This window comes from Zalophus californianus, chromosome 9 (assembly GCF_009762305.2).
Source record: "Zalophus californianus isolate mZalCal1 chromosome 9, mZalCal1.pri.v2, whole genome shotgun sequence".
NCBI classification, from domain to species: Eukaryota; Metazoa; Chordata; class Mammalia; order Carnivora; family Otariidae; genus Zalophus; species Zalophus californianus.
In genome coordinates this window covers 70,643,832-70,671,594 of record NC_045603.1, presented here as the reverse complement: position 1 = coordinate 70,671,594, position 27,763 = coordinate 70,643,832, and the positions used below count along the sequence as shown (strand labels likewise).

Below are 27,763 nucleotides of genomic sequence, written 5' to 3'. Positions count from 1 at the left end.
AAATCTGACATATATGCATACATACACATATACGTATTTTCTTGATTCATAAAAGACATAATATTCCTTAATGTTTAATACAGCCCCAACCAGATGGAAAGGGATAAACAGCACGTCTATATGGGTATTTCAGAAGTCACTGTATTTAGCTAACATTTAAGTGCTTACTATGTGCCATGCTCTGCACTAAGCATTATATTTTTATTTTTCATTTTAATTCCAGTATAATTATCATACAATGTTATGTTAGTTTCAAGCATTCAATATAGTGATTCAACAATTCCATACATTACTCAGTGCTCATCATAAGTGTGCTCTTTAATCCCCATCACCTATTCCACAAATCTCCCCTCCAACCACCCCTCTGGTAATCATCAGTTTGTTCTCTATAGTCAAGAGTCTGTCTCTTGGTTTGTCTTTTTTTATTTGTTTTCTTTCTTAAATTCCATAAAGAGTGAAATCACATGGTATTTGTCTTTCTCTGACTTATTTCACTTAGCATTATACTCTCTAGATTCACCCATGTTATTGCAAACGGCAAGATTTCATTCCTTTTTATGGTTAATATTCCATTGTGTGTGTGTGTGTGTATGTATATACATATATACACACACACACACGCATCTTCTTTATCCATTCATTTATCAATGGACACTTGGGTTGCTTGCTTCCATAATTTTATGGCTATTGTAAATAACGCTGCAATAAACATAGGGGTTCATATATTTTTTTGAATTAGTGTTTTTGTATTCTTTGGGAAAATACCCAATAGTGGAGTTACTGTATCACACTGTAATTCTATTTTTAATTTTTTTAACAACCTCATACTGTTTTCCATAGCGGCTGCACCAGTTTGTATTCCCACCAACACTGGATAAAGCTTCCTTTTTTTCCACATCCTCACCAACACTTGTTTTTTCTTGTGTTTTTGATTTTAGTCATTCTGACAGGTATGAAGTGGTATCTTTGTAGTTTTGATCTGTATTTCCCTTAGAATGAGTGATGCTGAGCATCTTTTCGTGTGTGTATTAGCCATCTGGATGTCTTTGGAATAATATCTGCAGATGTCTTCTGCCCATTTTTTATTTGAATTATTTATTTTTTGGGTGTTGAGTTGTTAAAGCTCTTTATATATTTTGGATACTAACCCTTTATTATGTATGTCATTTGCAAATACCTTCTCCCATTCAGTAGATGGTCTTTTAGTTTTGTTGATGGTTTCCTTTGCTGTGCTAAAGGTTTTTATTTTGATGTAGTCCCAATAGTTTATTTTATATTTGCTTTTGTCTTCCTTGCCTCAAGAGACTTATCTAGAAAAATGTTGCTACAGCTGATGTTAGAAATTACTGCCTGTGCTCTCTTCTAGGATTTTTATGGTTTCAGGTCTCCCATTTAGATCTTTAATCCATTTTGAGTTTATTTTTGTGTATACTGTAAGAAAATGGTCCAGTTTTCCCAGCACCATTTGTTGAAGAGATGCACTAAGTATTCTAAAAGGATCTCCTTTAAACTGACAACCTACATAAGTCCATTTATTATCTATTTTTCAGTTGAGAGAATTGACATTTAAAGTTAACCAGCTAGTGGTTAAATAAATGCACAGGTGGCAAGGTTAAACATAAAGACAGTTTGACTCCAGTGCCCACAAACTACAATGACATAAAACTCATCAACATAAAATTGGTAAACCATACAACATACTCCTCTATTCAGAATGCACAGAGAATCTAAATAGCCTGATTCTTCCACTGACTCCACAATTTGAGAGATAAGAAACATGCAAGATTTTTTTTATCTGAGAGAGGGAGAGAGGGAGAAGGCACACAGTGGGAGGGAGGGGCAGAGGGTAAGGGAGAAGCAGGCTCCCCACTGAGCAGGGAGCCCAACACAGGGCTCAATCCCAAGACCCCGAGATCATGACCCGAGCTGAAGGCAGATGCTTAACCGAAAGAGCCACCCAGGCACCCCAAGAATTTTCTTTTTTTAATGTTAACTTCCAATAGCCCCAAACAGCTCACATTTATAATGTGTTAGCCACTGTTCTAATTCAATCTTTATAAAAGTCCTATGATGTAAGTAATGTTACCTACCATCCTTATCTCACATCTGAGAAAACTAAAGCCCAGAGATGTTCAAAACTCACTCAAGGTCTTAGAGTTTTAAACCTGGCCAACAGGGTCCAGAGTCTTAAGCTCTTCACATCTCTGTATCACCCCCAAGATGTTCTACAGTTACACAACACAAAATGACAACTATTACCTAGAATAACAATCTAGAAAGATGACGTTCACTACTTAATGCATTATTTTACTTCATTGTAAGGACACCTGGCTTGATCTACCACAATGGTCCAATAAACAGAATACTAAGGACACACTTTTCTTCAATTATTCTAAATAAGTGGGAAAATTCTGAGTAGTTTAATCTAGTTCTTAATAAAACAAAACTAAATTGGAAACCAAACAATTTGTGGAAGGAAAAGAGAGAACTGTTAACCAACTACCTGTATCAGTGACTTACCTTGAAATATTTCCTTCTCATTCTAGTCATGTTCATCAACATAACTCCAGAGTTTACTCCAGTTTTTCCATAATATGGATGCCTGGCAAAGCGATTATACCATCCTATTCGTGGCTCTTCATGTTCTGGCGCCATTGCAGCAATTTGTGTGGAATTAAATTTCTTTAGTAAAGACCAAATATCATCAACGGGCCGTAAAAAAAGGATATCAGTGTCGACGTATAATAGTGAGTCAACTTCTTTCAGGATTAACTATGAGAAGAGATATTTGAAACATTAATTATAATTCTATTTAATATAAAACATAAAAAAGGCTTTAGTTGTAAAAGAAATACCTATGAGACAAGTTAATTATGTTAATTTTTTAAAGTAATCTTGCCTAAACTGTCATTTTTTTACAATAGTATATATAGAGATACTATGCTAATCTTTATATTAACTTTCAGAGAACAAAAGCTATAAAAACAAATCAGAACAAAAAAATACTAACAATTGGAAAAATAAATAAAATAAAATAAAAGCAATATTCTCAAAGATTAGGGACATGTTTTTAGTAATGGAAAATAACATTAACTTAGCTGAATTTATATCCTGAATCTTAATTTCCTAAAATAAATACAGAAATAAACCAATAAAATGAAGATCTTCTGAATTTGTTCCCTTGGCCTGTAACACTAATGGCTGGCACCACTGTACCATTTTGGTCTCAACTAGTAAATGATTGAGCCAAAACTGGAACCCAGACCACCTAGCTCTGGAATCCATGCTCTTTTATTTTCGTGCTCACTGTCTCCCAACAAATCAAAGTAAATGTGCATATACTTAGCAAGGGTGAAGACAAGAGGTGTCTTGAAAGAAGGACTGGCTATATTATTACTTTCTGAGAGATGCTGAATGTGTCTTCTACAGGGATTTTTCAAGGAAAACTTTTTATATCTGTCTTACCCACAAAATTTAGAATCCAATTCCTGCAAATTTAAATTTACTGCATGTATCAGTGTATTAGAACTCAATTATTAGATTAACCTAAATCTTTTTAGTTAAGAATATAAAGAGAAGAGTTTGGTCCTTGTTCCGCTCCTTTTCAAAACTGTTGCCTCCTCCTTCTGGTAAGGTTAAGCCATCACCTTAATGAGCAGCTACAAGGCTGCAATCACCCCATTTCCCCCACCAGCTGATTTAATATCAAGCTGGGGGGGGGAAAAGTGGTTTGACTCAGAGCCTGAGTAGGTAATCTATTTCAAAGAAGAAAAACTCAGTAATTAAAAAATTACCACTTAGAAAAATAAAGCATCAATTTACTTAAATCTAGTTAAAAAGATGCAGAACTAACAGTGAAATATGAGGACAATTTGACAGGTTTCAAGTATTTTATTTGTTTCAAATTCCGTTTAGGAATTTAACCAGATTGCATCACTAAATGATCTGGGAAACTTCATTATCACAACACCAATGATTAAACTTGTTAATAATGCAGAACAAAATGAAAGGGAAATGGTTGTAACCTTAGCCTTCTATCATCATGTATTGTTTTTTTCAGTAATATATTTGTTTATTGAACGTCATATTGTATTTGTTTAATCCCTGCCTCCCACATCAGACAATAAGCTCTATAAAAATAAGAAACCCATCTGTTCTATTCATTCCTATATACCAGAACTTCAGTACAGATTCTCGGCAGAAAATAAGCACTCAATTTATTAAATGTGATACAACAATGATTCAACATAAAAATTTTGTTCTAAACTTGTAAAGTCTACATGAAATATCTAAAACTTTTTGGGTTTTTTTTTCCCCTATCTTAACCCCTTATTTGTGTGCCTCTTACAATGGAAGCAGAGACTTCTGAGAAAGATCCTAAGATCCAAATTTTTTAATTTTGACCAGTAACAAAGTTACTCGTTAGGCAGACTCAGTGATCAAAATTGTAACTTTAAATCTTATTGATGACCTGGATTCAGTAAATTATATCTTAATATGGTAAGAAGTGCTTTGCTCCACTTAAGAATAACAAGTAACTGAAGTTTCTTCCCCCATAATTCATACACTTTCCACAAACTTGTGACCTTCTTAAATTCAGTATTTCTACTACTACAGATGTAGATGAAATCAACTCAAAATGAAGAGGTAACCTTGCTTCTGAATATTTTTAGATTAAAAAAAAAATGATCTGGGGTGCCTGGGTGGCTCAGTTGGTTAAGCATCTGCCTTTGGTTCAAGTCATGATCCCAGCGTTCTGGGATCAAGCCCCACACTGGGCTCCCTGTTCAGCGGCGAGTCTGCTTCTCCCTCTCCCTCTGCCTGCAGCTTCCCCTGCCTGTGCTGTCAAATAAATAAAATATTAAAAAAAAAAAAATGATCAGGGTTTATCACCAGAGACCACCACCAAAGAATAGCTCCACTGAACAAATGGTTCCCATTTCCCTTTGAGTTCACATGCTTTAAATTTGTGTCTATGTTAAAATAGAATCTGGAAAGGGTAAGGTGGCTTGGTATAAGACAGAAATGGCTATGTAATGATACAATCTACTTCACTTCCCAAAGTATAAATGCAGTGAGTAACAAGAAGGTGATACTGCCACTGCATTTCTGCTGGCAACAGACGTGGCTCCGGTAAGATCTGATGACCTCTATGCCTTCTTAGAAACAAAAGTTTGCAGCATCTGAATAAATTAAAATGTAAGAAATAGTATTTCCACAGAAATTACTTACATTTTTCATTTTAAACAGATGTTTTCTTTTGTAGCTTTTATTTGTTCTATCGGAAGATTTTTCCTAATGTTCAAAGGGAAAATCTACACGTGTATGTTTATTTAACTCATTTACATGTAACTCTTCATTAACTCGTGTGTAAAAGCAAAATTAGAAGAAAAAAAAACACTAGAGAAAAAACTTACTGGCAAGAATAATCTCTGGGAAGCACATGGTTTAAAAAGCTTTTTCCACTCCGCTGCATTCTCACTTGGAAAAGTTATTGGGTATAATGAATAATTAAATGTCTGCAGAAATGACCAGCTATCAAGCTAAAAAAATATATAAAAAAAAAAACCTTAGTTTAGATTATTTCACTTTTAATTTTCTCTCTAAAATCATAAACCAATAGATTATTTTAAAAAGCTATAAATTAAAGATACTATATGTTATGCTGTACATAGTTAAGAGAAAGTCAGATTCTTCTTTCCCACCATTTGTTTTCATTCAAAATCTTACAATCGTAGTAATATTCTAGAAAGATTCCACCATAAAGATCAGAGGCACAATGAAAGTTAACCACCACAAAATTAGAAAGCTGAAAGCCTTGCGCGTTGTTCATCTACCTCATCTTTACCTGATGTATAAATCCTATAAACCCCTGGGCGCCTGGGTGGCTCAGTTGGTTGGGCGACTGCCTTCGGCTCAGGTCATGATCCTGGAGTCCCGGGATCGAGTCCCACATCGGGCTCCCTGCTCAGCGGGGAGTCTGCTTCTCCCTCTGACCCTCCCCTCTCTCATGCTCTCTCTCTCTCTCATTCTCTCTCTCTCAAATAAATAAATGGATAAAATCTTTAAAAAATAAAAAAATAAAAAAAATAAAAAAATAAAAAATCCTATAAATCCCTAAACAAATTAAACTCAAAAAAATTAAGCACTAATTTTATTACCAAAGTATGTATAAGAGAAAATGTCTACACTCAGAGTCAGACCAATATGAAACTGGTTAGAAAATATTTGTCTATCTATGTATTTTTAATATGCATGGATATTCCTGATAATAAAATACTGATAAACACATATCAATGCCAATTTTTGAAAAATTCATCACAAAAAGCAAAGATCTGAAAATCTATAATGAACAGGTTTACTTTTCATGCATTTCAAGACACTAAATTCTTTCAAATTCAGTTTAAGACAGGTTTCCTACAGAGCATTCACAATATATAGGGGGATGGGGCACCTGGATGGCTCAGTCAGTTAAGCGTCCGACTCTTAATTTTGGCTCAGGTCATGATCTCAGGGTCATGAGATTGAGCCCCATGTTGGGCTCTGTGCTGAATGTAGAGCCTGCTTTAGATTCTCTCTCACTCTCCCTTTGGCCCTCCCCACTGGTTCACAATCACTAAATTAATTAATTAAAAGTTAAAAATTAAAAATAAATTAAAAATGTCAAAATTAAAAAATAATAATTTATTAAAAACCATACATGGAGGAGAAAAACTAAGTAGCTTATGTAATAGGCTGAAGATGCTCTTTTTTTAATTATGACTGTGTTCAAGTAATTTTTAAAAACATTAATGCCTTCCAACATAGTTTAAGGGAGTATCTTTAACTCCAACATTCTGCTTTGATGTCTCTGTTAATTAGTTTAAAACACTAGCATTTTACTTTCCCTGCACGAGTTATAAATCACTTAAAGATACTTTCAATATCAACTTCAAAAGGAAAGCTTAGTCACTTTTTTCTTAATTCTAATATTTAGTCATCTTTTTTGCAGTCAAAGCATGTTCTACTAGTATTTGATACTTTCATCAAAGGCAAAACCAAACATTCTCAGAACTGACTGTAATAGTTAAAAACCAAGTTTAAAAATACAGGATATATTGGGGCGCCTGGGTGGCTCAGTCACTTGGGCATCTGACTCTTGGTTTCAGCTTGGGTCATGATCTCATGGGTTGTGGGACTGAGCCCCTCAACAGCCTCTGCACTCAGCGGGGAGTCTGCTTGAGGATTCTCTCTCTGCCCCACACCCCCCCATCAAATAATTAAATAAATAAATCTTTTTTTTTAATACAGTATATATTACACAAGCAATCACTGTCAGATTTGAACTAAACACTGAAGCTGCATATAAGATGAAACAATAATTTCATTCTTTTATTATACTTCCAAAGGTTTCCACATTCCGTAGCAATCTGTTGCTATTCTCTGAACTGTTAAGACAAGAGTATTCCTCAGTTAGTATTTTAGAAAACAATCCAGGCAAAGAGATCAAGATTACAAAAGCACATATCACAAATACAGACACCAGAGGTGCTTGGCTGGCTTAGTCAGTAGAGCATGCGACTCTTGATCTCGGGGTTTAAGTATGAGGCCCACGTTGGGTGTAGCGATTGCTTAAAAATAAAATCTTTAAAAAAAAAAATACAGACACTAGAGATATTTTAGAACAGTACGTAAAGCTTTATACCTCTTGGAATCAAAGATTTTGTTTGAAAACTAAAAGACTTGAGGTCACAAGTAGTATTTTTCACTCTCAATATTTTGAACTACTTTAACTTGAGAAAACACCAAATACGTATTTTTCTACATAGTTAGGCGAAGCATAAAAACCAAATCAGTTTGAAAAGTTAACTTAGTGTACATAGACAAACAGAGATAGTGGGGAGAGGGGTAATCACTATTATCATCTTTACCACTGTCTCAGAACACAAGGTAGTGAGATTTCAGGTGAATTTTCTTTTTCTTGTATATTCTTCCCTCATATCTATCTGTTCTACTCTTCTTGCATAGTAATAATTTTTTTATTGTTAGGGAGGTTACATGGCAGTCCTGATTAAAGAGTGTATTTTTAACCCTCACAAACAGCTGTAACAGTAAGGTTACATGACTAAGTTCAGGCCAATGAGATAGGGGCAAGAATATCATATGCAACTTCTGGAAAATATCCATAGAGGGTAGGAAGGGATTGCCTTCCTCACTCCTTTCTCCCTTGTGTTGGTTAAAATATGGGTGTGAGGGCTGAAGAGTGAGTAGCCATCTTGGACCATGAAGGAGAAGTCTTATGTTAAAATGGCTCAGCCACAAGACAGAAGCCAGAGTCCCTGAAGACATGGAGCTACCATATACCACAGACTGCCTACTCTTATGTGAGAGAGAAATAAACTTCTATCTTGTTTAAGCCACTGTTAGTTTGGGTTTTCTGCCAATATAGCCAAACTGATTGTAACTAATACAAAACCAAAATAAAGAACTTTCTTATCAAAACAAAAAGCCACTTCCTTCCATATTGTCAATTAAGAGCTCCCACCCCTGAAAACAGAATAAAAATCTTTGTGCACACTTTGTTGAGGCACTCCCAAGCCAAGGATGGGAATAAAATTAAGTCACAGGATTTTCCGGTCAAATCATCCTGGAGCTATAGCCAGTGAAATAAAACCTCCATGCTTGGCAAAGGACTTTAAGCGACTTACTTCTTTTCAAAAACAAACCCTCCTCTTACACCCTAGATCTGGACTCTTAAATGGAAGTGGCAGCCCAACTCTAGGAGGGCAGTTAGTTACTGAGTAAACAGTTTTGTTCAATGAAGGAATACATCAACATTCTGTGATAGTATACCATTAAATATTCGCCTCTACTGTCTTAACAAAGTCTCAAATACTTACTATGCCTTTAAAACTATCATGTAGTTGATCTTCAGCAAAAATATGGAACTGAAGAGGTCTGATGCTGAAAATGATAGCTGACTTCAACATGGTTACAGTTTCTTCCAGTCTTTCACCACAGGCAACCACAGCAAGGTGCATTCTCTGAATGGGCTGCACATTCAGACTATACCTAAGAGAAAAGAAAACCACATTTTCCAACAGTTTTAGTACAGGGTAACATGTTAACAACACAATATTTTGACCATGTCCAAAAACTGAAGTTCAAAATTTCTACTTAAAAAGCAAAGAAATATCAAATTACACAATAGTACAATGTTGAGTCAATTATATATTTCTGTATCCTCAACCAACCTTTCTCGGCCAATGTTCCTCACTAGGAACCAAAAAAAAAAAAATTACTACTGTCTCAATTCTCCCAAGAATAGCACACAAGTAGCACCATTCTACACAGGAGAAAAGTTAATTCATTACTCAGACTAGATGCATTAGGGCTTAATTCTCTCAAGGAACCCCCCAAATGACAAAAGGAGCATCACCGATTGAAGGTCTTCCATTCAATTATTTTTTAGCTTTTTTATTTAAAAAAAATCTCAAAAATATATGAAGTAGAGAGAATAGAATAAATCCCCATGTACCCATCCCCCAACGGCTATAAACATCCATTCAAAGGTATTCTTTCTTCACCTAAAATCCCTCTCCACATCCCCTTCTCTAACCAACAGATCATTGTGAAGCAAACCCAGCCATAAATTCATCCATAAATATTTCAGTATGATACCCAATCTTCAACCATACTAATTATAGGAAAAAGTTTCCTTCACATAACTTTTTTCACCTATAAACATTCAGTTCCATCTACCCCAAGTAATCAGTGAGAGGTAAAAATGTCTGAGGTGGTCTAAAACATACTAATTAAACATCAGTATGGATTTTGGAAGGAAAGATTCCCTAAACGCAAGTTATTGGCTTAGGCTATGTCAGATCCTACTTCTAAGATAGAGCAGCAGTGCACAACACTGGGCCTAAGGACCCTTTCAAAACTCTTGCATCTTAATAGTGAACTAATAATAATCCACTAGCATATAAAGAACAGAATTATTTATGTGTGACTATACTGTTATTAAATAAAATAACCTATTTGTAATATTAAATTCAGATCTCACCTGTAATTATGGCATAATCATTTTGGAACCGACAGCTAAAGGAACAGAAGAATGGAAGACAACATAAAACTAGTAACACATTAAGGTATTATAAAGTACAAACATTCTAAACTAAAAACATAAAATCTGACTTTAATTCAGCTCTTGCTTACAGAGATCCTTTCTGTAAAATGTATAAGGGTTAGAAATTCCATTATTTAACATTAACAGTTGTATGTATACATTACTGAGATTTGCAATAGCGGGAATGAGTGATTAATCATTTTTCTTAAATTTGAAAGTTAAAATCAACTGTAGTTATATTCCTTAACATAGGACTTTGTAATCTTGAGTATTCACGTGTACATGTGTTAAGGTGAAACAGAACTATTTTCTGAGGAAAATATTGTTCTTGCTCATGGGTCATCCCTCAACTGACCAGGAGATCAGAAAACAAAATCATACTAAGGAATAACATTAAATACAAACAACTGACTATATAAAACATACCTGAATGCCAAATTCATACATCTCAATGTTTTAACATTAAACATGTGTAATTATTTTATATTAATAGGATAAAAAAATCATGCTCCCGCTTTTATTGTGGATCTATCCCTTCCTATTAACAAGTCTGTTTTGCTAAGAGCCTGGAGATATAAAGTATTAAGATAGCTGTCTGAAACTGATGCTTTTCTGGTCTGACCGGGCTCCTAAGGCCTTGAAAACAGGTTCACTTCTCTTACAAGGGACATTTCTCACTTATGTGAGTACTGGTAATGGTCAGCCTTCAGCAGGGGAGCTGAAAAGCTCCTGACCCCAAATACTTATCTTCTAGAAAACACATGGGTCATTTCCTCCCTGATCCTTCTACTGGGAGGATAAAACTTAAACTCAATACCCTGGTAACTAATCCTTTGTTCAGGCTAAAGGGCCAAAGATTCTATAAACGAGGTTCTTTAAAACAATTGAACTGTTTTTAAGAAACCTCCCCCAGACGATTCATAAAGGTACATATTATTACACCACTTTGTTAATGGTATTAAACGAAGAAGTCACATAAGTGGTATTCTTGCAAGAAGCATTATTTACTATATCAGAAATGGTGGTGATATTTCATTCTTCATTAAGGTTAAGATTGCCATTAAAATACAATACTTTGTTTTTAAAATTTATATTAATCTGCCAGGTATTAAATTTTACGAATAGTTTGAAGTAGGAAACAATTGCCTAATTTTGCACATGTCTATCCAACTGTGCAAACATCATTTGTTTCAGAATTACCAGTTTATCCTTTCCCCACCCACCTGCTGTGCCACTTCCTTCACATAGATGGTGTTAGCAATAGCTTAAGTCTTTTTAAAGCTCTGTTTTCCATTGACAGCAATTAGAAAGAAGTAGTACCTCCTCCCTTGGCAGCACCCTCTGTTTCCTTCTTTTCTGTTAAGCCCCTCAGTTTATAACACTGAAACCCTATGTGAGGGGACACTATCTACGCCCTCTGTACATACAGCAAGGTAATGTATACCCGGTTCATCTCAAAGCAGTGGAAGCCACAGTGATAAAAGTTAAAGAAAGACAAGGCAATCAAGACACACAACAATTTCACAAAGCTCTAAATTATCTCATCTTTCAGGTAAGTGCCTCCACACCAAGACTTTAGAATTGGCAATGAATGGGCTTGGACTGCTTAACTGATCATAACTAGATCCTGCCTCGAAGCTAAAGCCCAGAGATTTAAAAAGTAAGCCACAATAGTCATGTGCTGTTTTGCACAGAATTCTCCACACAAAGACAAGTATAATAAAACCTTCTTAATAAGTGAAATGTTATTTCGGGTTAAAAAAAAAAATTCCCTCTAAAATCAATACCAGATCTGACTCCTCCCAAGCATTTTAGCAAGACTTGTTTTAGTCACATCGCCAGCACTCCTTCCACCAATTTCTGTGGAAGGAGTATTGTCAACTACCTTTTGGATATATGTCCCTTTTTAGTAAAACATTATATACAGTACAGACTCTTAACACCATAAACCGTACTTTAAAGATGTCACTGCTTACCACCCTGTCCCTAGACCCCAAGAACAGGAAATAATTGCAACCTAAAAAATTCTAAAGTAATCTTCCACCACTAGAGGAAGGAATAACTAAAACCTTCTAATAAGATACCGGGAAGCAGCCATTCAAGTAATTTTGATCCCAAAATGATATAAATCTTGGATGATATAATCTGGTCTGTAAAAATGTGCTATATTTTAATCACAGCGTGAATAAGAGGTCCCTATGGATTTAAAGAAATATTATCCAAAAGGTCATTTTTAAGTCAAACCTATTTTTCTACAGATGTATGATTAGAAGAAATTCTACAGGGCGCCTGGGTGGCTCAGTTGGTTAAGTGACTGCCTTCGGCTCAGGTCATGATCCCGGAGTCCCGGGATCGAGTCCCACATCGGGCTCCCCGCTTGACGGGGATTCTGCTTCTCCCTCTGACCCTCTTCCCTCTCGTGCTCTCTATCTCTCATTCTCTCTCTCTCAAATAAATAAATAAATAAATAAAATCTTAAAAAAAAAAAAAAGAAGAAATTCTACAGATAATTCAAAGATAATATCTGAGTGCTTCCATGGCTAAATATGGCATAATCTGAGCATCAACAGGAATTATGACAGTAATGAATGATAACACATAAAAGATAATGAATCCATAAGTCTAAAAAGATACTAAATAAAGGGGCTAGGGGGAAGGGGGAAACCCTTCTTTAAACACAAATATCAGCCAATAATGTAGAAGGAAAGTCAGAATTACAAAAATCACTATTCTGCAATCACCACTGTAACCGATGATTTGAACAAGAATAATGATTACTACAACCACAGAATATCAAGGTGTTATCCCCACACATTACAAAGGGGATAAAGGTACTGTTACATGTAGAAATGTGACACCACCACCTTAACCACATGATCAAAGTTAACCAATGTTAAACTTATGACAGAGGCTTCCTGAGAGCATGCCCAAAGAAGAGCACAGTATCACCTATGCAGTATTCCTGCCCCAAATCCGGAATCTAATAACGGAAAGACAGGCAAATCCAAATAAAGGAACATTCAGCAAAAACAAAAATATCATGTCATGAAAGATACCACGACCACCCCCCCAAAAAAGTCCGGGGAACTGTTCTACAAGGAAGGAGACTATAAATAGATCTCACAGATGAATGCGGGGGGGGGGGTATGTAAAGTTCATTAAAAGAAATATAAGGAAATATGAATATATATTCTGCCAGTGTTAAATAACTAGAAGTGACAGTTTTATGATGATTATATTGGGGAATGCTTCTGTTATGAGGTGATACATGCTGAATATTTAGGCGTACATCATAATGAATGCAGCTCTCAGATGATTCAGCCAAAAACGGCAAGTGGCAAAATGTTAATAACAGGTCAATACCTAGTGAACAGCAGGTAGTGAGTGTGCTCACTATACTATTCCTGTAACCTCTGCAGATTTGAAACTTACCAAAGCAAAAAGTTCAGAGGGGAAATCAGAAAAAAAAAAGTTAATACTTAGAGTATTTTAGATGATAAATTCTAATACAAACACTGTTAATAGATTTCTAAAACTTAGGAATAGATTTATTTTAAATAACATTTCTGCTATGAAGGAATCATAATAATGTGTCTTCTTTTTTTTAGACAGTACAAAAAGCTTTCAGGGTGTTCTGTCAGCCTAGTGTTCTCTCTATAAAAGAAAACAATGTTTAATAATATTTAGGCCAACAATTAGCATTATAAATGAAGTATGCAAAGCCAAACCAAATTAAATTTCTGATAACAATCACCTCAACTAAAAAGTAACTGCTATGAACCATCTTTAAAAACTTGCAGTTAAACAAAATGGAAAACTATGTTCAGAAACATTAATGGCAATTTCCTTAATGTATAGCTTAAAATGTATAGCTTAATGTATAGCTTAAAAACAAAATATTTTACTATAAAAAAAAAGTGTTGAATTATCATACTAGGTAAAAAGCTACTTTGAAGAGTTGTATAGGGGCGCCTGGGTGGCTCAATCAGTTGAGCGTCTGCCTTCGGCTCGGGGCATGATCCCAGGGTCCTGGGACTGAGCCCCTCATCGGGCTCCCTGCTCGGGGAGCCTGCTTCTCCCTCTCCCTGCGACTCCCCCTGCTTGTACTCTCTCTCTCTGTCAAATGAATGAAATCTTAAAAAATAAAAAATAAAGAGTTGTATATAATCACTTTTGAAACAAAATATAACAGTTGAAAAATCTTCAGGTTCCCATCATAAAGATTAAATACTTTAAAAGCTCAAGTTGCAAAAAATTTAGTACATTAAAAGAGAATTTTTAAATAATAATATTAAAATTAAGAGACTGCTTAGAGGCACCTGGCTGGTTCAGTAGGCAGAACGTGCAACTCTTGATCTTGGGGTTATAAGTTCAAGGCCCATGTTGGGCCTAGAGCTTACTTAAAAAAAGAGAGAGAGAGAGAGAGAGAGATTGCTTAATGAAATAACTAAAACAAAAAAATAAAACCAGGAAGATATTTGTAATCAATGGCAAAAACAGAATATATTATCCTAAGAGATCATAAAACAAGCATTAAAAACTCAAGAGGTAAATATCAATACAGAAAATATATAAAACAAAAGCAGCTCAACAATGATGGAAATATATTCAGCAAATAATCAACAAAATATAAATCAGTAATTATCATTTTACTCTAATAAATGCTAAATTATAACTCCCAATAATGCTAAGGTCATGATGACACCTGTATATTCACACAGTGCTGGTGCAGACTTAAATCCATATAATTTTTAGAACACAATTTAGTAATATAATTCATTCTCTTTAATGAATATTTGAACTTCTTTCATATGCTAGACACTGGGGATAAGCAAGAAAGCCACAATCCTGACCTCATACAATTTACAGTCGATTGCAAAAAGACAGAATTTCAAAAGATTTAATGGGAAAGCATGGTAACTGCTTAAATAGAAAAAAAAAAGATTGTTAAGGAAGCTCACTATACAAACATCAAAAATAGTCAAAGTGTTGGGGGAAAAATCATTATTTACTGGTTGCCAAGCACCTTGCTCGGCATGGGGCTTGAATGATGAACAACACATGGTATCTCTCTGCAAAGCCAACAGTCTGGAAGATTCACAACCACAACAGATGTGTAAGTACAGTGACAAAGAGGATACTGAGAAGGGAGAAGCAGTGGGTAGGGAAGGGAAATCCTTGGATAAGAAGTGATGAGCACAAAAATTAAGGGAATAGGAAGAAGAGACTATCAGGAGCAACAGTGTGAAAGGAGCTGGGTAGAAGAGTCACCGTGGACTGACATGAAGAAAGTCAATCATAAACCAGGATACAAAACACACATGAGGGAAGGTGTGAGAAGCCAGATCAGGTTTAACCATGAACTCAGGTTTAAACAACAGAGTCTGAGGCATCTGAATCAGCAAGTTAAAAAAATGACCAAAATGCAGCTGGAAACACAGTTCTTGAGCTCAGAAAAGAGCTCTGGAGTAGAGGTATCAGTTAAAAAGATTATCTGGGGTACCTGGGTGGTTCAGTCAGTTAAGTGGCTGCCTTTGGCTCAGCTCATGATCCCAGGGTCCTGGGACTGAGTCCTATGTCGGGCTCCCTGCTGGGCAGGAAGCCTGCTTCTCCCTCTCCCGCTCCTGCTCCCCCTGCTTGTGCCCATTGTCTCCCTCTCTCTCAAATAAGTAAAATCTAAATAAATAAATAAATAAATAAATATCTTGTGACTATCCAGGGAGTGGGGAGAGAAGACAGCAGGGTCCTAAGGAACATTAACATGAAGGAGTCAGGACAAGGAGAGGAGTCCAGAAGGAGAGAGATCAAGTAGCTGAGACCCTGGTCTTAAGAGCCAGAGACTGACAGAGCTGAAAGAAAGAGGAAGCGGTAACCAGTGTCAAAGGGACCAAAAAAAGTAAGACTGGGCCCCAGAAGAACAATTCAGAGGTCAGAGGTGACTTCACGGTAGGGGAGGGGGCTTAGTCAGATAGCCAGTGCTGCTCAGGCAGGTTGAGGCGGGGAGGTCTTTCGTTGTTGTTTAAGGGTGTGAAGTAAGCATATACTCTTAAAAGAAGTCTTGCTGGTGAAGAGAAACAGAGTAAACAATGAATGCTTAAAGAAAAAAAGGGCTGAGTGCAAGCTGTTGGTAGAAATTTTGTTTGGTTTTGTTTCAAGAACAGAAAAGACAGGAGAGGTGTGAGCATTCTGACAAGCTGCTGGGAGGGATTCGGTTGGTCAGGAAATGACTTAGTAAATGCAGATACGAATTACTAAAAGCCTATGCACATCAAAAGCAGTTTTTCTTTTTTATGTAATTTTATGTTCACTGTGTAAATTAATTGGGAGGAAATAATCCCCCAGATAAGCTTTGATCAAAATAAAAGTCACAAAGTATAAAGAATTCCAAATGGGAAAGCAGGGTAGGCCTGGGAAGAAAACAGTGCCAGCTAAGGGCCCACTGGTGCCTGGCAAAATGCGGACCTAAGGTTGGTAGTAACTGGGAATTTCAAAGAAGCTTTACCAGGTGGTCAGACAAGCTCTTAGAGGTAGGCAAAACTGAGGTGCTACTTGGAGTTAATACTGCAATGCAGGGTGAGAACGATATGGCAATTGTATGGCATCCTGGCTTGTCTCCATGTTCAAACAGAGTAAATGCGAGGGATCCTACGTTCTAAGTAAGAAACTAAGTTTGAGAGATTTTACAGAATGATTTGATACATATAACAAAACCATTACAGATATATACTATGGATTTAATATTACAAGTAGAGAGTGTAACAGAGAAGTGTAACTTTTAAAATCTCAAATTTAGGAAAGTAACTAGCACAAGGGTTTATACCATTATGTATCCATCCACATGTAATTCCTTCCAAGGAATACTTGGAAGCATTAGGAAAATAATGAGTTGGAGAAGCCAAAACAGAAATAATAAGCAGAGGCTCCAGGATTCAGACTAGATCAACTTCCCTTCCCTGGGGTACTCTTGCACTCAGCAGAGGGGGAGGGAAGATTATTACTCATGTTGTAACTTACAAAAGGACCTGGGTTGTATAAATCAGGGTATACAGTTTTCAAGCTTACCCAGCCTTCAGAGTGAGTAGATTTACGTCACAAGGCTGGAGATAGCAAAGTGGTAGCTGTCAATACTCTATTCATTAGCAAACTTTTGTAAGAATGAAAAATACAGAGCTCCAATTCTCCAAATTTATGAACAAGCTGAAGGATAATATTATCTTAGTTTTTAGAAGTTTGAATAATCTGATTTAATTAACTCGTATCAGAATTTCAATCACCCAATCTTTTCCATAGCAATGAGATATAATTAAAATAATGGATTTCAATGATTCCTTCCTGGTTGTTCATGGAATGTATAATGTATCAGGAATACAAGAACATAAAAATATATACTGTTAATATATATAAAGAATGTAATTCTTCCCACCTAAAATACTTTACCTCCTGTCCTTGAGCCTAATTTCCATGTTCCTCAGGCAGTCACTCCCACCAGGAAGCCTTCCCCGATGCCTTAGGATGATCCCACCTGATGACTCACTTGTTTCTCCCATCATCGCAGCTTTAACTTGTCACCCTCTATCTTTATCTCAGGTTTACTAGTGTGAAGTTCCTACAGAATGCAAGCCCCAAAAGGATGGAGCCACATTAACTAGACTCAGAGTCTGGTTCTAAGCACCTGGCACTGTGCCTAGCAAATAGAATGAGTAGAATTAAAATTTAAATTAATCATAAAGACAGTAAAAATAGGTGTCTCTCAAAGAAATTTTACTCTTAGGAAGGCATTTCAGGCTACTGCCTCAGTATCCCCTGCCACTATGCCACAGAGACAGTCTGATAGCCCATTCCTATCAACACTGCTTTCACTGAAGGCGAGAGCAGAATCCAAGGACTTCATTACCCAGAGCCATGCACAAAGCCAAACTACTGAGCAACATACAAGCTCAATAAACAATGTCATATCAATACTTGCTCCTTCGTTAAACACTTATTTTTATCCTCTCATTCCTCAACATTCAATTTCTCTGATAATAACCAACATATCCTTCCTCAATTATCCCCATCCACCTACAAAATGTTTTTTCAGCAGCTTTAAAGTAGATAAATGCCATATATATGTTTGTAAATGTCAAGGGAAGTCTATCTTTATCACCTGTTTAATACTTTATCACCCAGTTACCTAAAATTATATCATAAATGCTCCTAAGAACAATAGTTAACCTTAATAACACCTAAAAACAAGTTAGAGCATTTTATACACAGTATATACTAAAAATTGGTTATAACAACTACAAAGTAGGATAAATAGGAAACCCAATCAGAAAATGAGTTCTTTGCTTGTAAGAAAATATTAAATTACAGGAAAAGAAACATTTTTGTGTCCTATTACAGTCAAAAATTTACTACGTACTATCTAATCTTACCTACACTGATCTACCAATTAAATTTAGGTGCCTACCTAAAAGCCGCTTCCCAAAAGCAGTTCATTCCACAAACATCAGAGGGCAGCATCCAATAGGGATTCCAGTAACACAGAGAGAAATCTTTACACCTAACAGAGTAAGACAGAAATAAAGAGTCCTATGTGAGTATTTAGGTTTAAAACTAACAAGGAATTTACTTAATAACATAATAGCTTACTGTTCTATTTTACAGCAACAAAACTGCAAATCCAATTTTGCGAATTCAATATAGCTAAGGTAACCTGAGTTTTGGAAATTTCTCCCTTATTCAAGGTACCATTATTTTATTTTATTTATTTTTTGAGGTACCATTATTTTAAATAGGACTTTAAAACCGTTAGGCAGAATATAGTACAGACTGAAAAACCATTTCCTAGTCAGGAACTCTCCAAACATATTAAAATTCCCTCCTCAGATGACACAGAAAATATGGAAATACTTCTAAAATTTTCCTTTGTGTACTACATAGATCCCCCTAGAATAAAATCCATTTCAGCCAAATAAAATAGTTGCTTATTCTGGAGCAAATTTAAAATGCCACAAATGCTGACAGAAAAGGAAGAAAGCATCTTTGAAGGCTTTTAAATTAATCTTCAATCCAAGCTAGTTGTATGGTGTTTTAAACTGGAAAAAAAAAAGCAAGCAAGCACGCCGATACCCATGGCTCAGTTTCATTATGTACATTATCTTCGTTTCGCTGTATTACACAAGCTAAAATGGAGGGATTAAGTGTAGTCTTTCCTCTTAGATTGCAGGTGGCAGCTCAGTTAACAACAGCCATAACACCTCACCTTACAAAAAGTATGCTTTTCATTGTTACTACTTTTCAAAACAATAGTTTAGTTTGAAATTCACTGCAGTGAGGCCTGGATACTAAAGCAAGTATGAAATCAGGGTGTCACTAAACTAGGTCACCTCATGTCCCCTCACCATGTAACTTTGTTTTCTCTTGCTATAAATTCAATTATATGTTACTGTCTTAGAGCAAAAGGTCTATGAAATTTCATATTTGCAAAGATTTCTGATCATATCTCTCACACATGCCAACAGTCCAGGGCAGAGGATCTCAAACCCAGGCTGCACAGCGAAATCACCCAGAGAGCCCCGTAGGAGAACTAGTAAATCAGAATCTCTGTGAACAGGGTGGGGCACAGATGGCACATTTTAAAATGGGTCCCAGGACCTGAGATCATGATACAAGAGCTGAAGGCAGATGCTTAACCAACTGAGCCACCCATGCACCCACAAATCTATCTTCTGTCTCTACAGATTTGCCTGTTACAAATACTTCACATAAATGAAATCATACAATATGTGGTCTCTCAAGTCTGACTTCCTTCAGTCTAACCCTTGAATATCAAGGTTCATCTACTGTAGTACACCTAAGTACCCTTCATTCCTTTTTACGACCAAAAAATGCATGGATATACCACATTTTGTTTAGTTATTCATCAGTTGATAGACATTTTGGTTGTTTTCCACCTTTTGGCTATTATAATGCCGCTATGAACATTTACAATTTCTCTCCAAATATGTTTTCAATTCTCTTGCATATATATCTACAAGTGAAATTGCTAAAAACTAAGTAATTAATGCAAATGAAATTGCAGGGAAAAAGTCAAGTTTTAGGTTTCATAACCAGAACTCAGTGTCAAAACAGTTTTTTTTTTAGAAGGGATTTTTTTTTTCCGTCCTTCTTTAATGGAAATGTAAAAGATATGCACTAGTGAGTACACATACCATTATTTAAAAAAAAAATCATAAAACACTGATGTGCTGCCGGCAAGAGGTGGCATAATTTAATGTTTCTTATTTCCCAAACTTACATTCTCTCACTTATGAAAAAATGGTTTTAAAGACTGAGAGTAGAAACTCATTACGTACCAGTTAACTGTTATTACAAGCAAAGATTAGAAAAAAAAAACTAATCTGGAGACAGACAGCAACTGTACTTTCAGGCCAGAAAAAAATAAAGTTAAAAAATATTGAGAAAATAAAGGTAGTTATTCAAGTTCCGGTTATTAGTTGCTTTTGCTTTTATTCCTTAAAACTGTTGGAGGGGCAACCGGGTGGCTCAGTCGGTTAAGCGACTGCCTTTAGCTCAGGCCATGATATCCAAGCCCTGGGATGGAGCCCCGTATGGGGCTCCCCGTATCAGGCTCCCCGTATCAGGCTCCCCGCGCAGCCAGGAGTCTGCTTCTCCCTCTCCCTCTGCCCTTCCCCACCACTCCACTCCCAACTCCCACCCGACCCTGGCTTGTGCTCCGTCTCTCTCTCAAATAAGTAAAATCTTAAAAAAAAAAAAAAAAGAAAAAAACTATTGGAAATGAAATATTAGAAATATACTACATTCAAAGAGGTAATTCTATCAAATAATTTTAATGGGGCAAAACTGTAAGTTGAGCTTAGTGGGTATGTCTTCAGTAAACAGTGACATCCAAAAATCAATGAAGTCCATAAATGCAAATCTTCTTCACTGTGGAATAAATTGAAATAAAACTTTACTATGACTCATCCTCAAATTTCATATGGCATAATGTTTCTAGTTCTAGGTGGCTTGTCTACAAAGTGGTCAAGGGGTAGCACAAGGGATCTTATGGTGATAACACAGCTGTGTTTGTGGAGGTGGTTGCACAAATTTACACATGTGATAAAACTGCATGACACATACGAAAAGCATGTAAAACTGGGATATCTGAATAGTCTATGTGCTGTACAATGTCAATTTCTGGGGTTTTAATATTGCACTATATTGATATATATTCCAGTTGTATTGATATATATTCCAATATTGTACTATGCTCCTACTATTAATATAAAATCCTACTATTGGAGGAAACAAGTGAATGATAGAAGGGTGTCTCTGAAACTTCCTGTGAATTTATATTTATTTTAAAAATTTAAAAAATTAATCAGAAACAAAATTCCCCAAAATTTCAGTACTTGAAGAACTGAGATACTTCATGCTCGGGATTAAGCAGAGCATTTAACTATATAAACTCTCCACAATAACAGTTCCCAAACTTGAAGTTTACTTAAATCTGGTAACAGAAGGTCTTTTGTACTTTTAAATTAACCTGGAAAATGTACTTTTCATCTCAAAACATCTACCACAGTCGTGAGGCTTTAGTGAAAACCATGCACAACTTACAGTCAGGGATAGGTCTAGGCATATCCCGCAAAAGAATGTGGAAGTCTGAATGAAGTGCTGCGAGCCACCGTGCAACCTCAAGGCACAGATACCTACACTGTGACTATGGCAAGAAAAACAGAGACACTCTCAACCACATTAAAGGAGACCATTCCCATGATACTGACAAATCAGCCTTACTTGAAGATCAGTACCTGGGTCACTCATTTTCAACTAAAAATTGTCTCCAGACAACTTAATTTCTAGCTCTGTCAGCTCTTCATTTCTTTTTCTTAAATCTCTAATTTCATTACTACTTAGGGCAAAAACGACTGCTTATATACAAAAGGCAACAATTACTTATCTATTTCAAAACTAAGCATCACATCGTACCCAACTCCCTCCTCCAGGAAAAAGAAAAAAAAGAAACCGTATTAAAGATTTAAATGTTAAAAAAAAGTGGGGGGGACCCTCCAGTAGAAAGTTTTCTTCTGCATGACAAAGATAAAAATGGTAAAGGAAAAAACTGAATACATAAAAAAGTTTAAACTTCATATGGTATACACACAGGTAAGTTAATATGTGGGGACAAGTATTTTCAACAGGTATGGCACAGATAATAACTTTAATGTGTTAAAAGAGGATTTCTAAATCAAAAGTACACATTCCTTTTTTACTAGCCTAATCAGTTTCCCTCCAACAACATAGAACAAAATAATTTTAATTAAGTAATTACTAGTCAGATTTGTGCTAAGCACTTTACAACCATGTGAAGTATGATCCTCAATGAACTAAAATACAAGTGTAGGGTATTGGTTTTACATAAGATGTCTTTGCATGAACAAAGCAGAAATGAAGGTGGCTTTAGTAAGTAATCTGTTTCACTATTCACTGCCTGAACTTCTCTCTTCAAAAACGACTTCAGGAAAGAGGGAAAAAATTTCTCTACTAAAAACAGTAGTGTGAAAATAGTGGTCAAACCTTTCTCAGCTACATTAGTGGTTCTCAATCTTTGGTTGTGTAACAATAACCTGGAGCACGTATCTAAAATATAGATTCCCAGACCCCACTAATAGGCACCTGGTTTAAGCAGGTCTGGACTGGGGGACTAAGGACAGGATTTTTTCCAGAGGGCAGAAATTGAAAAAAAAAAAAAAAAATTTTTTTTTTAATTAAAATTTAAATGACTGAGGGGCCCCTGGGTGGCTCAGTCGGTTAAGCACCAGACTCTGGGATTCAGCTTGGGTCCTGATCTCAATGAGATCGAGCCCTGCGTCCCCGGATGTGCACAAGAGGGTAGTCTGCTTGGATATTCTCTCTGCCCTTTCCCCCAGCTGTATGCTCACTCTCTCCCCCAAATAAATAAATAAATCATTTTCTTAAGATTTTTTGAGAGAGAAGCACTAGCAGGGGGAGGGGCAGAGGGAGAGAGAGAATCCTCGAGCAGACTCCCCAGATTGCCTGCTGAGTGAGGAGCCCAACGCAGGGCTCGATCCCAGGACCCTGGGATCATTACCTGAACTGAAGGTAGATGCTTAACTGACTAAGCCACCCAGGTACCCTAAATAAGTAAATCTTAAAAAATTTTTTAATTTAAATGATTGAAACCATCACCATATTAGCCACAGTTTTACTGTGCTAGACACCATATTCAGTCATCATTCAAGCTACTTCGTTTCAATTCTCACACACAACCCAATGTCATACTCTTACCTCTAATCTAACTTTTGAGTATATTCAAAGTTCACACAGCCAAACATATGTTAAAGCTGAAGTCTGGGTCTCCAAAGCCCTACAGATGCTCAGTACATCCTACTAGTGTTCACAAGATCCAGGAGAAATGAGAACCCAACGGCCTCACCAGTGAGGTGACTTGACACAAAAAACAGCATGATGGGTCCAGAAATGGTTATCACTCAAAAGCTCAGTAGTTTCCTGATTCCCCACTTCACACCACCATACAGCTACAACAGTACGAAATCTTGATAATCATCAAGAATCATTAGTGAAATGTGAGAATTCATTCTGAGTAGCTAAAGTCACAAAACAGTCTAACTCCTTCTACAGAAGTCCTGTATTTATATTATATTGAATAACTTAGTAACAGTCTGTCCAGGTCGAGCAGCTTAAGACGGTTTCTCTATGTGGAAGAGCCACTGCCTAGCCAGCATTCTCCTCTTCAAGACACCACTCATCCCCAACACCAATCATGCTATCCTGTCCACCACAAGGATGTGCAAGTAACACAGAGCCAGAGAATCAGAGGTCACCATTCTTGACAACACTGATGGACATGTGATGCAAACAAGTCCAATGAGAGCCTTTTCCTAGAAATTTTTATTTGAGATAAGAGAAGAAACACTGCAAAGATCCCAAGAACAAAGCCGGTCTACGGTGGAAGAGAGTAAGGGAGTCCTCGTCCTTCGGGTCGCTGGGGCCGCCCGGGGAATTTTCCTTTCAATTTTGCTCCTGCCAGCGACCCATGTAAGCCTGTAAGTACGTTTTGCTTAAGTCAGTTGTATTGGATTTTAATCACTGACAACTAAGGATTCTATTTACCAATTAACTAAGGTTAAGTGTTGCCCACATTTTACAGGTAAGAAAACGGAAGTAGAGAGGTGGTCAAGGTTTCACAGCAGAGACAGGAAGAGAACAGGTTTGTCTGACTCTAAGACCCGCGCATTTTCTAAATACCAAAATATAATGGATTCAAACAAGATACACTAATTAATAGATTTCACTGAAAAATTGTTCCTATCATTTTAGAAATTTTACTCTGAGAACTCGGAAGGATCTTTCCAAGTAATTTATTGTCATGGAATTCCATGCAACAAACACTGTCTATAAGATTTGACAGTAAAAGGTATAACCTAGATTCCGTATTTTAAATGAATGCGAAAAATAATAGTTAAAGTTTTTCAGGTAAGACTGTTTCAAAAAAGAATGCAATGATAAATCTAGTCCTACCAAGAAAAGGAAGATGTTGCTTGCCTTATACACCTTTTTCCACTGATGAAACACTATGTAGCCCAGATTCTCATCAAAGAAGCCTCACAGAAAGAGCCCTAAAGAATCAAAAGATACAATCCTGGTCCAATTACTGATGCCTTCCGGACCCTGGTCAAATGATTTATACATAGGAAGAGGGGTTAAAGACAGGTATCTACTCCATATCCTGTGGTAGCCAAAAAAGTTGACCAAACTCTATGAGAAATCTTTAAAAATGTTATAAGTAATATCTAAAATTAAGACTCCTGATGTCTTAAGAATTCTCCTGACCTTGTCAAACTGTAGAGTAAAAATGTAACAATCTAACTTTTTCATGTTGTTCCTCTGCCCAAAGTTATACAAGCACATGCAGTGAAATGTACTTCACATTTTTACCAAGACTAAAACAATTTTAAAGTTAGAGTTATACCTCATTTAAAATGAGAAGTTATGCTGCTCAGAGGACCTGTAAATATACAGCTTTTTAGTTGACCTGGACACATCAAACTTAAAATTTCAGTAATAGCTCTATAAAACATTTATTAAGATGAAGTGCTGGGGCACCTGGCTGGCTCAGTCAGTAGACACACGACTCTTGATTTTGGGGTTGTGAGTTCCAGCCCCACCTTGGACACAGAGATTACTTAAAAAAAAAAAAAAAAAAGATACTGAGGTGCTTATTCTAAATAAAGTAATTCTGTTCAAATCAGCTAGCCAAGCAAATACAATTTACAAAAATCTGTCACAAAATAAAGTGTATCTGAGACAAAGCACTAAAGATGAATGTCACGCTACCAAACTGAAATCTAATACTATATCATAGTCCAATTTCATCCAATGTTTTAAAATGTTGCTTCCTTCCGATTCTACCCACTACAAAAATAATTTTCTTTTCCATAATTTTAAATGCTTCACAATCACAGCTTTTCCTGAGCCCCATTATTCAAGAGCTCATTCAGGTCTTCAGTCACCGCCTCTCCCAGGGCAGGGAAGAGTTGACAAACCTGACTGGAAGTGGTTCTGCTTTTATGAATACGGTCAGGGATTCGCCTGACTGTAATCAAATCCGGGGGTAAAAACATGACAGTCCAGCTTTCCCATGCTGCTCCTAGGCCCACACGTCCTCCCCCTTTCATTTTGAAAACGACCATCAACTCTCAGAATGTTCAAGAGCCTGCAGCTGAGCTGCCCCTCCTCTCTTACCAACCCCGTACTTGCTGATACCAAAACCGACTTCGCCTCTTACTAAGGGAGCACTCCGAGTCATTCCCAGGGAGGTGCCCACAAATATAGGAGCTTATTTTTCAAGGAAGTGGAAAGGCTCTGATTCTGTTAAGCATTCATAATGCGCCGCATTCTTTTTAAAATCTCACGTAGATTCCAACCCTGGCAGTGATCTGTGTAAATCCACGTTAAGTCATTATGTTACTTTTTAAACACCGATTCTTAAAAGAAAGATATCCCATCCCACAAAACACGTTAGCATGTTAAGTATCGCTCATTTTTCTTAACTTGCTGTAACTTTCAGAACAAACCGATGTTTCCTAAAGAAAAATTCAAAATACGCATAAAAGCTCTGTCCAGATTTAACAGATTAATAATGAAAATTTAAGCGTTAACACACAAAAATTAGATGCCCCATTCAGGAGAGGGGGAAAAAATTGAACTAGGGCGCCAGCCTGATGTTTAAATATCTCAACTTGAACTCCATGGAAACAAGAGGGAATTCCCACTAGCCAGACAGCAAGAAAGCTTTTGTGGGGCACCTTTTACTTTCAATGAATTCTGTCAGGAAAAAAAAAAAAAAACAAAAAACTGTCGATTAAAAGTTGAAAATTAATTTCTACACGCTTTAAAGAGCGCATAAGGAATGCGTCAGAAGACAAACACAAAGACCATGGGGTGCTCTCCGACTAGGCTCACGCGCGGATGGAAGGGGAAGGAGGGAAACGAGAGAAGGGGTCAGAGACCGCGGCAAAGAAGCGGGAGGCGCGGGCCCGGCGGCGGGAGGCGCGGGGCGGACCGGCGAGCAGCCAAGCCCAGGCCGAGCCCCGCGCCCCCGCGACCGCCGCGCCCCTCGCCCCGGCCCCGGTGCCCTGACAGGGAACGGCCCGTACCTGTCTGACGGGCCGGGATGCGCTGCGGGGCCCACGCTGCCCACCCCTCTTGAGCCGCCGCGTCCGCCGCCCGTGAGCCAGGAAGCCGCCGCGGCCTGCGGCTTCCCGCCACGGCCGCCCGCTCCTTCCTCCAAGGACACGGCGAGCTGGCTGAAGGCGTAAAGGAGCGAGCAGAAGCCGCAGGCCAGGCACAGCACCACGATGCGCAGGTAACGCCGCATCGCCCCGGCCCCGCGCCTCAGCCGCCGCCGCCACCGCCACAGCCGCCGCACCGCGCCCGCCCGGCGAACTGGAGCGTAGAGAGCCGCACAGCGCAGCCGCGGCCGCAACAAGTTCCTCCTCCGCCGCGGCCTCGAGCCCGCCCCTCCTTCCTCTTCTCCCTCCCGACCTCCTCTCCTCCCTCTCACCCTCCTCGCCTCGCCTCACCCCGCCCAACCGCCTTCGCCTGCTAGCCGACTACCCTGCCCGGGGCCCTGACACCGCCTCCGCCGCCGGGCCCCTCCCCGGAATGCGGGCAGCTGCCGGACGCGCAGGCGCAGTGACCGCGAGAGAACTTGGCGCGCCGGGGGGTCGGAAGGGAAGGCCAAAGGAACGCGACGCAGGTAGCTCCCGGTGGCTCCGCACTGCAGAGGAGGGGTGTGGCGAAATGAACGGGGTGTTGAAGACAGCTGACCCAAATTCAAGTTATGGTTCTTCCACGTGGTAGTTTGTGACGTGGAGCAACCTAAATTCTCTGAGCATGTTTCTTCATCTCTAAAACGGTGATAATATCATCATAGGGTGGTTGAAAGATTAAACTGCTTAACGCACGAAAAACGCCTTGCACCTGGAAGGCATTTTTTTTTATCTATTATTTGAGAGAGAGAGAATGAGAGCTAGAGAGCACAAGAGGGAATAGGGTCAGAGAGAGAAGCAGACTCCCTGCTGAGCAGGGAGCCCGATGCGGGACTCGATCCCGGGACTC

General features: G+C 37.7%; 1 protein-coding gene across 3 annotated transcripts in view; it reads right to left on the bottom strand.

Moving 5' to 3' along the window:
- Positions 1-27,529, bottom strand: part of GXYLT1 (glucoside xylosyltransferase 1) — a 46,146-nt gene extending 18,617 nt beyond the window's left edge. Inside the window, exons 1-5 of one of the 3 annotated variants that reach the window (XM_027594432.2) lie at positions 26,800-27,529; positions 18,561-18,653; positions 8,880-9,051; positions 5,418-5,543; positions 2,521-2,772 (exon numbers count right to left, since the gene is read on the bottom strand). In XM_027594432.2, the coding sequence (XP_027450233.1) occupies positions 2,521-2,772; positions 5,418-5,543; positions 8,880-9,051; positions 18,561-18,653; positions 26,800-27,020 (864 nt within the window). In that variant the 5' untranslated portion in view covers positions 27,021-27,529. The remainder of the gene's footprint in view (positions 1-2,520; positions 2,773-5,417; positions 5,544-8,879; positions 9,052-18,560; positions 18,654-26,799) is intronic. The other 2 variants (XM_027594434.2, XM_027594433.2) reach the window with 2 other exon arrangements.
- Between the last annotated feature and the right edge of the window lie 234 nt (positions 27,530-27,763).